Source organism: Neomonachus schauinslandi, chromosome X (assembly GCF_002201575.2).
Source record: "Neomonachus schauinslandi chromosome X, ASM220157v2, whole genome shotgun sequence".
Classification (NCBI taxonomy): Eukaryota; Metazoa; Chordata; class Mammalia; order Carnivora; family Phocidae; genus Neomonachus; species Neomonachus schauinslandi.
Window position 1 is genome coordinate 95296977 of NC_058419.1, and position 12946 is coordinate 95309922.

The 12946-nt window shown below is 36.9% G+C and overlaps 1 protein-coding gene across 1 annotated transcript in view; it reads right to left on the bottom strand.

The window, feature by feature from the left end:
* CFAP47 (cilia and flagella associated protein 47) overlaps window positions 1-12946 on the bottom strand; it is a 506331-nt gene that overhangs the window by 290582 nt on the left and 202803 nt on the right. Inside the window, exon 33 of the mRNA XM_021681266.1 lies at window positions 9006-9198. Coding sequence (XP_021536941.1) covers window positions 9006-9198 — 193 coding nt within the window. The remainder of the gene's footprint in view (window positions 1-9005; window positions 9199-12946) is intronic.

Below are 12946 nucleotides of genomic sequence, written 5' to 3' on the forward strand. Positions count from 1 at the left end.
ACACAATCTACAAAGTAATCATATAGTAAATATCATAATTAATGATGAAATGTTGAATGTATTCTGCTTAATTATGAAAAAGATCAGGTATAATACAAGATCATCCATGTTAAAAAAAGGTTAGAAAAAACCTCTTCATTCCATCCTTTATTTTTTCACCCTTTTTTTTTTTAAGATTTTATTTATTTATTTGAGAGAGAGAGAATGAGAGACAGAGAGCAGGAGAGGGAGGAGGGCCAGAGGGAGAAGCAGACTCCCTCCTGAGCAGGGAGCCTGATGTGGGACTCGATCCCCGGACTCCAGGATCATGACCTGAGCCGAAGGCTTAACCAACTGAGCCACCCAGGCACCCTCACCCTTTTCTTTAAAAACAAAACAAAACAACTCTTGTAAATAAAGATTAAATTCCACCCTTTTATTTAAAAAAAAAAAAAAAAGGAAAGAAAAAGCCTCTTCAGGACTCAGTTTCAACCAATATCTTTGACTTCAAAGGGAATACAAAAAATACCTCCTATACCAAATTTACAAAAGAAATGTTTTAGAACATGTTTCATACTCCTGTACATGCCTCCCACTTTGTGAATATAAAAAAGCTTAGAGCCAAACAAGGCAATTCACTTATAGGGGAGAAGTTATCAGCTTGATCTCCAATTTTCCAAGCTATTTGATAGACATAACACAATTAAATACTGTCCACAGAGCTTAGAGAAAAATAAAGGCTGACCCAAATTTTTTCCAGTCAAGATGCCATTTGCACATTAAAAAAAAAGAAGATAATTACAAACAGAACTCAGAGACTAGAGACTTTTGAAAAGGGTTTTCTTAGAAAAGCAATTATGAAATCCAGCCACCCAATAGTTGAATCAAAAAATAAATAAAAATGGAGAATCCAGGTAAAATGACACATAACAGAATACTGACACAACAGAATATAAGTGTTATAAATACTGACAATATAGGCATAATGAACATAACAAAATGATACACTCGGGCAGAAAGGTGAGAGGAAATGAGAGTAAGAATTATCTTACCCGTCATAGCAATGGTTATCGACACTATGTAAAATCACGTGTAGCAACAAAACAAAATAAAAAAAAACCCTCAGAATTCATAATGTATTCATAAGTTTCTTCTTTTAAATTTGAGACATAATTTAGAAAATATTATTTCTTGTGGTGAACAAATATTTATAAGGTACCTCTGCACTATTTAATCTTATTCCCTATTTTTCAATTTGCACAGATCAGAGTTTTTTTCTTTTTCTTAATTTTTTTAAATTTATTTGACAGAGAGAGAGAGACAGCCAGAGAGGGAACACAAGCAGGGGGAGTGGGAGAGGGAGAAGCGGGCTTCCCGCGGAGCAGGAAGCCCGATGAGGGGCTCGATCCCAGGACCCTGGAATCATGACCTGAGCCGAAGGCAGATGCTTAACGACTGAGCCAACCAGGCGCCCCTGCACATATTAGAGTTTCTAACCTTCACTGTGCGTCAGAGCCACCTAGAAAGCTTTTAAAAGCTGCACACACGTACAGGCAATACCCCCACAGATTCAGTTTCAGTTGGCCTGGGGTGGGGCATCCGTTTTTATTTTTGTAATTTCCCAGGTGATTACAAAAGGGCATCCAGATTTGAAAACCCACTCTTGTGGATGAAAAAGGAAATGAGATATCTCTCTGGACATTAGGAAAGAATTTGCAAGAATTGAACAGATCTAAGCTACAGAAGATTTTAACATTTTGAAAGAGCAGCATCACACAATGACACTTAACACGAGCCTTGGAGGTCAAACTGCTTGGATTGATTCAAAACCCAGCCACATACTTTCCTAGGAACATAAATTAACCTCGCTACTTTGGTTTTCCTGTTAATTATAATAACAGCCACCTGATCATGTTGCTTGTTTTGAGGATTAAATAAACCGTTATATGTAAAATTCTTAGTCCTTTAATTGGCATACTACAAAATACTGTGAAAATGAGTAGAGGAAAACTCATTTAAAATTAACAAACTGAGGGTTCTAGAGGGGAGGGGGTGGGGGGATGGGTTAGCCTGGTGATGGGTATTAAAGGGGGCACGTTCTGCATGGAGCACTGGGTGTTATACGCAAACAATGAATCATGGAACACTACATCAAAAACTAATGCTGTAATGTATGGTGATTAACATTAAAAAAAAAAAAAAAAAGAACTCCAAGAGTTCAGCATTGGAATGGAAAAAAAAAATTGAGTTGGGGAAGCCCTGCAGGGGGAATCAATGTATGTTACCACTCATTGCAGCCTGCATGATAAGCAGGAAAAAGGAAGCATTTTATCTCTTGCTCTTAAGAAAAAAGAAGGATGACCCCTCTCTGCCCCAGGTATTAATAGTGCACCTGGTAACCAATGAGAAACCACCACATTCTCAGACTCTTGTTCTTCTCCTATGAAATTCTGTTCAAAACAACCCTCCCCAATTTCCTCCTAAACCTAATAAAAGTGTAACTTCCTCTTGACTCTTCATACTTGCCTATGGTTTGCCATAGTATGCTTGTACAGAACTGCCATTCCTCTGCTATTCCTGAATAAACTCATTTCCCTAATAAAATAACTATTTTATTTTTATGGTTGACAACACCAAACATCCCCCGCTCCTGACTAATGTAAGTGATCACTGCTTCTCTACCAATTAAAGAATTAGCCTCAATTATAGCCTTCTTCCTTCTAAATAAGATTTATTAAATTACTCATAGAATTACCACTGCCCCTGAGAGCATACAATCAAGGTGAATCCCTGTTTCCTTGAACCTGTCCCCAATTTACTTAGCTAATGCACAAATCCTATAATGTCTTCCATAATATCCTTTACTGTGAGATACTCCATGACTCTCCATAATGTGTGGTCTCCCTCATTGCAATGAGCACTGAAAAGAATTTGTTCAACTATAGATGTGTTCCCAGTGGTCTCTATCTAGAAGGCACTGACACTGAGTAGGTATGAATATGAAAGAGAAAGAATGTGGTCTGATTGTGGGTGAATTTTTACATCATACATTTTGCAGGACACGTGGCTATTGCATTGGTTCACCCTGATTTACTGAACCACACTGCTAATCCGTCAGAAATGGTTTAACTCTCTGTTCTCATGTTTTTTTGACTGTCTGGCATTTCTCCGAATTTAATGTTGAGTTTCACACTAATCATGACTTCTACATATTGACTGACAGTCATATTCCCAATATAAAACATTCTAAATGTAACATTAAAATATCAGATTATACCATTTCTAGTATCTATGTGCATTTTAATCTTGCAACATTGATGATAAATATTTAATGCTAAACATTAAAGGGATAATTTGGAACTTCTGGAAAAAATATAAAGTTCTTTGTAAATAACTATTATCTGGTTTAATGAAGCTCAAAATTAGACACATTTGAAACAACAAATGCATACAAATTTAAGACCTCAACTTTACATTAGTTTTAAGAATAGATAAAATTAAACGGCCAGTACAATTTCCCAAATGTGTACTGAATATTATTTACTTTAACAAACTATCCCATGATAAATGAAATCAGGGGCACCTTTAGACAGTACATAAAATAAAAGATAAATGTTGCCAAACATATTTATGACTCTGCTCCACTAAAAAAAAAAAAAAGAATAAAAACAGTATTTTCCATTCATAAGAACTACAATTGTTACTTCATGAAAAAAAAATGTTGACATAGGCATCAGTTAAATAACAGATATTGGGCGCCTGGGTGGCTCAGTTGGTTAGGCGACTGCCTTCGGCTCAGGTCACGATCCTGGAGTCCCGGGATCGAGTCCCACATCGGGCTCCCTGCTCAGCAGGGAGTCTGCTTCTCCCTCTGACCCTCCTCCCTCTCATGCTCTCTCTCATTCTCTCTCTCGCAAATAAATAAAATCTTAAAAAAAAAAAACTAATAACATATTATTTTGTAGAACAAAGCTCCTTTGAACAGTTCAAAATGCTCCAATTTCAGGATTTTGTTAAAAGTGCAGTCAAATGAAAGTACTTAGTCCTCTCAGAAATTAAACTTTATGTTACAAAAAGGGTCTTCGCTGTTCTCAAAATCACCAGGTGATTATAGGATGAGAAAATTTCCATTAGCCATCAAATGTAGCAATTGAAGAAAAGGGTCCAAAAGAATAACAAAGAGGATGCTTTATCACAGGCATGATCTACAGAAGAAGTTAACTGTCACTAAGGTGTAAAAAAAGGTTCATCACTGAAAAACATTAACCGTTGTGTTAATGATAAAGGGCTTAAGCACATACAATACAAAGAGCTAGCAGGAACAAGAGGATAAGTGTATAAGGTCAATTGTACCTCCTTGGCAAGGCCTAAAAACGTCCCCTACTTACACGAAACAGGTGTTCACTTATTACATGGAAAATGTTTTTTGACTTTCACAACTCTTTGAACAAATCAACACATGTTATGAATTTTCAAACATAGGATGGGTAACTTTTTTTATTCTTTGTTTTGTTTTGTTTTTGTTTCTTTGCTTTTTAACGGTGCCTCTCAGCAACTATCTGTAGTTAGGAAAGGAAACTCCCAAACTTGGACTACCGGACACCACATACTCTTGAGCAAATTCATAGAAAGTCCAGGGTTAAGAAATCTCAGTTTTGGGTGCCTGGGTGGCTCAGTTGATTAAGCGACTGCCTTCAGCTCAGGTCATGATCCTGGAGTCCCGGGATCGAGTCCCGCATCGGGCTCCCTGCTCGGCGGGGAATCTGCTTCTCCCTCTGACCCTCCTCCCTCTCATGCTCTCTGTCTCTCATTCTCTCTCAAATAAATAAATAAAATCTTTAAAAAAAAAAAAAGAAATCTGTCTTCTCTCAGCACTAAATACAAGGTGTGCTGATCAAAACATGTGACCTCAGTGTACTTCAATCAACCTACTTGCTGTGGCCACCAGACCAAATACCCATCATAGCAGTCACCACCTTGGCCATCTCCCATGACTCTCCAAGGCCAACAGAATGAAATCCTAAAACATTGTCCTGATATTCAAAGCCCTGGATGGCCAGGCCTCTGAACCAACTTATTCCAACTTTACCACTCCATACTCTCCTTGACAGAGGACGGCTCCCTCACTTGTCACATCCTTCCTAGTTCCTATATCATTACAAAGAAATTCTATGAGAAATATATGTCAGACCTAATCTGACTGAGGTAAAGGTGCTGATAAAGACCTCAGCAGAGACATAATATGGAAACCACCTATCATGTTGACACCACTGCTCAATTCAACAAGAGTTTCTGGGAAAGCCTTAAACAACTAAAAAATTCCTTATTTGTTGCCTCACCAGGCTGATCAAGGACAGACTGTCCATAAAGATGACTCTGCAAGCTGCCAACTGATCAGTTTACCCAAAAAATGTATAAGCAAGGTCCACTGCCTATTCTCTGCAATGTTTTCTCCTTCACTATTGGAAGACAATTTCTTGGGTACAGAATTCTAGGTTAGTATTTTTTTTTTCCTCTTAACACTTTAAATACTCTACTCTCTTCCTGACTACATGATTCCCGAGAAGTTGGATGTAATTCTTACCTCAGCTCCTCTATAAGTAAGGCGTTTTTCCCCCCTTTGGCTTCTTTCAAGATTCTTTCTTTATATTTGATTTTCTGCAATTTGAATATAGTATTCTCAGCTATAAAGTTTTTTTGGCGTTTATCCTGCTTGGTATTCCCTGATCTTCCTGGATCTGTGGTTTGATGTCTGACATTAATTTGGGGAAATTTTCATCTATTACTATGCCAAAGGAATTGTTATTTAAAGGAGGGGTTTTTCAGAAATACAATTGTGTACTGATATCAACATGGATGGGACTGGAGGAGATTATGCTAAGTGAAATAAGTCAAGCAGAGAAAGTCAATTATCATATGGTTTCACTTATTTGTGGAACATAAGGAATAGCATGGAGGACATTAGGAGAAGGGAAAAATGAAGGGAGGGAAATCGGAGAGGAAGATGAACCATGAGAGACTATGGACTCTGAGAAACAAACTGAGGGTTCTAGAGGGGAGGGGGGTGGGGGGATGGGTTAGCCCGGTGATGGGTATTAAGGACGGCACGTACTGCATGGAGCACTGGGTGTTATACGAAAACAATGGATCGTGGATCACCACATCAAAAACCAATGATGTATTGTATGGTGACCAACATAACATAATAAAATTAAAAAAAAAAAAAAAGAAAGAAATACAATTGTGAACAAATACCATTCTGTGAACAATTTAAAAGCACTAAAAAGCCACTTTCTGTGATACTATAGCCTAATTGTTTCATACTTTAGTGTGTATCAGAATCACATGGAGGGCTTAATAAAACACAGATTGCCAGGTCTCACCCTAAAGAGCTTCTCAATCTACCCTCCACAACACCATTGCACCAAGTTGTGAGGACAGTCATATTTTACCAATGGAGTGAGTCTAAGTAGAATAAGTATCAATGTTGACAAATAAAAATCTGGGGAACTATTACTTTTTCTTAGTCCAAGTTAATCAAAGTGAAATCTTTCATAGAGCTTCTCCTCATGGATCTCCATAGTTACTAAACCCACAAACTTGTACTCAGGTACATATTCAACATGGAAAGTGCTTCCTTCTACCTCAGCCATTCAACCCGACTCCTACAATTTGTACCAAAAGGTACAAACTGGCAAGCTAATATATATCCAATTATCTGGAATAGGGTAGAAAAATGTATAAAACCTGAATGTGTCTCAATATTCACTCAGTTTTTTTTTTAAAGATTTTATTTATTTATTTATTTATCTGAGAGAGAGAGAGAGCACATGAGAGGGGGGAGGGTCAGAGGGAGAAGCAGACTCCCTGCTGAGCAGGGAGCCCAATGTGGGACTCGATCCTGGGACTCCAGGATCATGACCCGAGCCGAAGGCAGTCACTTAACCAACTGAGCCACCCAGGCGCCCCTCAATATTCACTCATTTATATACACAAACAGTATTTGATATCTGTTATCTTCTAGGCACGTTTCTCGGCTCTGAACAACAAAACAGACAAGACTGTTCCTGTTAAGAAGCTCACATTCTACTGGAAGAAACAGACTCTCCATTTTATATATATAATTTTGGAAAAATGCTATTGAAAAGAACAGAGCAAGAAAGAGAAAGATGGAAGGATACACTATTTTAGAGGGTATTGGGAAAGCTTCTCATATAAAGTGATATTTGAGCAGGGACTTGAATGAAGTGAGAAATGGAATCATGAAGATAAATAGGAAAATAATAGTCCAAGCAGAAGGTAGCAGAGAAAAATGCAAAAGCTTTGTAAAAGCATAAAACTCAGTGTTTTTTTTAAAAAGGAAAGAGGCCAGTGCCTGTAATCTATTATATTAAAAAATGCAGGGGCGCCTGGGTGGCTCAGTCGTTAAGCGTCTGCCTTCGGCTCAGGTCATGATCCCGGGGTCCTGGGATCGAGCCCCGCATCGGGCTCCCTGCTCCGCGGGAAGCCTGTTTCTCCCTCTCCCCCTGCTTGTGATCCTGCTCTCACTGTGTCTCTCTCTGTCAAATAAATAAATAAAATCTTTAAAAAAAAAAAAATGCAGCAAACTCTTTGAAATTAACTTGTATAGACCCTTTTGTTGGTAAAAATAGAACCATAATAACTTTACAACAAATGAATATACTAATTTTTAATATATGTACATATTTTATACTACTTTGGTTAAAGTGTTACTCCTCAGCAATCTAATAATTTGTATTTTGTTTTTTATATTTTTGAAAGGACCAAATACAATTTTATAAAATATGAATCTTACTCAATTGCAGATTCAAGTCAAATTATTTTTATATTATCAGCACATCAATTAGAAGGTACTAAAATATTCCACATTTACTGTTGTCTAATACCAATATATCAATATATCTGTTTCAATCTTGATGTCACTATGTTTGTTGAAGTAATGCCTTCAAGTTAAGAGCAACCATAATTCAAAGTCTCATTTTATTTATTTATTAAAGATTTTACTTATTTGAGAGAGAGATAGAGAGGGAGGGAGCATGAGCAGTGGGGAGTGGCAGGCAGAAGGAGAAGCAGACTCCCCGTTGAGCAGGGAGCCCGATGCGGGGCTCGATCCCAGGACCCCAGGACCATGACCTGAGCCAAAGGCAGATGCTTAACTGACTGAGCCACCCTGGTGCCCTGAAAGTCTCATTTTAAATCACACTCTTAAATCTTCTTCTTACTTCTAAAGTTTAGATTAAACTCTGAGGGTTCAGTATAGAAAATAAATGTAATGACTTAAACACAACCCCTTCTGAACATAAGAGGTTTCTGTGTACTTGGAAGAGGCGGGCTGAATTGAAGCCACAGAAACAAACAGCACACACACTGTCATCCATCTCACTACAATCAGTGGTTATGATGGAGGAAAAAAATACACTATACTAGCAAATTGGAACTTAAAAAAACAAAAACAAAAAACTGAAGGCTCTCAAGGTGGAAATTCATAGAGCCTCATTCCACAAGCACAGAACCAGGGAGTGGCCACCTGAACATTGGAGGTCTCTCCATGAACACCCGCTTGTCTCAGTATTTGGACCTAATATGACTGACCTCCCCCAAAATTCATGAAGCATTACTGCATTTAGTGATTTCCAACATGACTGTCACAATGACATGTAAGATGTTTTCTAGTCAAATTCCACTTGATATCAACTAAGTACACACAAGGTTTGAGCATGTCACCTAAAATTTAATTCTTTATAGAGCTGAAAATACCAGCAATGATATTAAGACTATCTTTTGAGAGCATCTCTACATAATTTTTATCACTTACTCTTCAAAATACATTAAAGAAGCATCTTTTATTATTTCCATTTTACATGTTAAGGAAACTGATCTTGGGGAGATGTTAAGAGCTCCTTTTTGCAGTAAAGAGTCAGGTCTAGAATCCATGGATTCTGAGTCCAATTCTACATTGTCACACTAAAATTAGTAATAATTTCTTTAAAGAAAAAAATTCTCACCTTGGTGACAGTTTTTCCATATAATATGTCGGGCATTCTCATAATTTGTGTTCATCCAACTAAGCAGAATCCTTTCAGAATTAGAATATATGTTGCTGGATAAAAAACAAGGATTGACTTTTGGTGAATTCTGCACATGTATGGGGGGCATGTTACTGCTGCAATGTGGTACAACCCGGGATAGTACCAGAACCTGAAATTGGGAAAAAGAGAGAACCTTTATTAAACCTGAATGGCAAAATTAAAGATTAATATTTGAAGAGTAAATAAAGGAAGGCATCAGTACTTTCTGGTCAACTACATCCATATAAGAGTAAAAGAAATCAGAAGACCCCCTACAATAAAGATGAAAGTCAGAGGACATGTAGTAACAACTCACCTATCCAAATCTCAGCTATGTTTGAAATCCTCATGGAGGTGGGCCAGCAAGCACATAATGCATACGTAAATATTCTGAACTACAATCTGTGAAGTCTCAAAGTCTGTAAGCTAACTTTCTCCCACTTAATTTATAAAAACCTGTCTGTGCACTCTAAGTCAGTGTCTATTTGGTTTTATTTCACAGAAAATTTTTCTAAGTCGGATATCTAGTTTTTTATGTTACAACAAATGACAAGTAATAGGAAAAAATAGGAGAGTGATGAAAAGCAATAGACAATAGTCATATGACAAGAGAATAAAGACACAAACTATTTAAAGCTAAAAAATCCTCCAAATGTCTGTTTATGTTTAAAGAAAATAATATTTTAACAGTAATGATTGGTCTCATAATGAATAAACAGAATAGCAATCAAAAAATGTCATGTACTTCCCCATCAAAAAAACTGAATAACATGTAGATCATGACATGAGGTGAAATTTTAATTTTACTAATCTGTTACAATTTCACAGAATTTTCTAAACTGTGTATAAATCATTCTAGTAAATCTTAACTCAAATGTATCCCAAAAAGGCACAATTAATTTAAGTAAGAATTAGAAAAAGTCAGATCAGATTTAATTTTTAGAAGCTTACCTTCCTTTTGATCAGATTAAGTGGAAGAATATCACAAACACTGCTCAAACATACCATAAATGTTTATCACCCTAACAAAATTCCTTGCAGTCATTTAAGACTAAATATTATCAAGATCACAAATTTGTTGTAAAGAGAATATAATTTAAGCCCAGGAGTAAGAATTACAAAAACTAATAATTTTTAAAAAGCAGAATAGAGAAAGAAAATTTAAAAAGAAGTATTCAAGCTTGTTCATCAACAGCCCCTACCAAAGAGGACCACCTGGAAGTGATCTGGTGGTGAAGACACAAGCTTCCGTTAGGACAGGAGGTAGAGAGAAAGCTCCAAGAGGAGACTGAATCTACAGGGGAGTTTCCTGGTGGTGGAGGGCACAGCAGCAGTCTGACCTCAGCTCTAAGGCACAGCACACATCATCCAAGGGGATCACTACAGGGGTTCCAGGAAACCTGAGACGCACCTGTTCCTGATTTAAAGATAACGCCCTGCAAGCCCAGAGATCTCTTTCCCTTGTCTTCTCACTCCTATTACCCATAGGGGCTCCTGGCTTCTTAATCATCTCTTATCAGATCTCTTTCCTTCTCAGCCTATACACTAGTTTTTCTCAGAAGATACATCATCATTACTTGAAAGAGCAAAGGGATGGGATCCTAAATGAGAGCACTGCAGTGTCCTACCACATGTCCAAAAGTTCTTGCATCTACACTCACTTTTCTTCCTTCTCTATGGCCACAGTGGGTGAGCTATCCCTTCGCTTGCACTAGATACCAAACCTATTCATCCTCTTTGGGACAGTCGTGCATCAGTTGCCTTTTTTTAGCTTTTGGATCTTTAACTTCTCCCTTCTCACCAGTTCCTTTTCAACAATATCAAAACATGCTCACTTACATTCAGCTTTTAGAGAGCTCTCCCAAACTTGGATTCCCCCTGATTCTTTTATCTGTTCCCTCTACCAGTTATAACTCATGAAAGAGTTCTCTACCCTACTGTCTCCACTTTTATTCCTTTTGTTCATCAAACTAAAGCCCACCTAATAACGTTTCCCCAATTCCTCACTACCCCACACCCTGAAGGTGCCTTTGGCATCTTTGTTGTCCACTACAACAGGGAATTTTTCATTGTTATCTTAAGCAACCTCTCCGTTTCATTTGATAACACATCCTCCTGCAAAGGCTTTCTTCCCTCCTTGTTCATGACACCATAAAGTGTTACTGCTCTCTTTTTGTCTATTTCGAGCTCATTGCAGGATTCTCTTCCCTTACCTATTTAAATACTGGGTTGCTTCAGTATTGGGTTTCTAAGCTATGCCATCTTTTCTTTAAACTTTTTAGGTGTGTTTCTCCCAATTTTATCTCCCAGAGACACTAAATATGCATTAAGAAACCACAAAGACCACTGATTGCTGTGGTTAAAAAATAAGGATTCAACACAATATTTAGAACATTATGTTAGTAGTAGTAATGGGAATAATTATAGCTTCATATCAGTGAGATGAATGATATAGTTACCATCTTTATTAAGGTATCTACATTTAACCAGATGATGCATGTATTGAGTTCTATATCACTTTATATATTCAGTAATTTCTTTTCTTATTTCTCTCTATTTCCACTAAATGAGAAAAGCCTACTTCATAATTACAGATTAACAGAAGAGATGCTCAGTTTGATTGTTATGGATAGGCCCAAAATGAAGCCAGAAATTATAGAGGTTTTTTTTATTAAAATATACTTCATCTACTTTCAAATACCAACCAAATGCTAAGCTGGTTGATGAGCAAATCACACTCAAAAGCCAAAGGTAAAAATACTCAACTCGGGAAATAGCATTAAAGATAATAGTACTCTACTCTTCAGTGGCATTCATCTTTGGGAAAAGTTTATTTGGCTTCCATTGCCAGAAGCAATTAAAAGGTGGTACACTCTCTGAGAAACCGTTATCTTGATCATACCCTTATTTAAAGTAAAAGCCCCCCCCTTAATTTGTTGAGACACAGCTTCCAATAGTGTCCATAGTCTTAGGGAGCAGCATGTAGGCTGCATTTCAGCTCCCAATCATCAACTCAGCTGTGCAGAAACTACATTACCATATTCAGTTTATCTGTCCATTCAATAATTCAATACATTTTATTATTTTTTCTTTTATTATTTTTTTATTAACATATAATGTATTATTTGTTTCAGGGGTACAGGTCTGTGATCCATCAGTCTTACACAATTCACAGCACTCATCGTCAATACATTCTTTTTTCAACAAATCTTGGGAAAAAGCCAAATTTTTGATGCTTCAGTGTTTTGTAGCACATTAAAAATCATGATATTCAAATTCTATAGGTATATGTCCAAGACATGGAAAGCATTACCTGATGGATCATTTGAGCTAGCCACTTCAAAAGATGAAAATGATAAATACAGAAAAACAGTGCTAGGAAGATACTATTTTTAATCTCACTCCTGCTGGAAAAATGCATGTAAGAGTGACCTTCTCTTCATAACCAGCACATCTCAAAATTGGAAATAAAGATCTTGAATTTATAGAGATCACGATGCAATTAGGTAACTCAGTAGACTTACTTTGATAGTATTTACAATTTTTTCTATTTAACAATGAATTCACAACAGAAGCATATTTTTAATCACCTACATTTCTCTATGAATAAAGGTTCATTTGCAACACCCCTTTTCTTGTGACCAATGGCTAATTGTCTATCAATACCAACCACCACCAACTGATTGGTTGTCTACCACCAACTGATTTTCTCCAGGTTACATTACAAATTAATCTTAATGACAAAGAAGCATTCCTCCAAGAGCATGGGCTTTCACTGATAAAGAGAATAAAACATCATCATTTATTTCTTTCTTTCACATATATTTATCACACACATGCAAATGTGTTCATACATTCCCTTATATCCAACCAAAGCA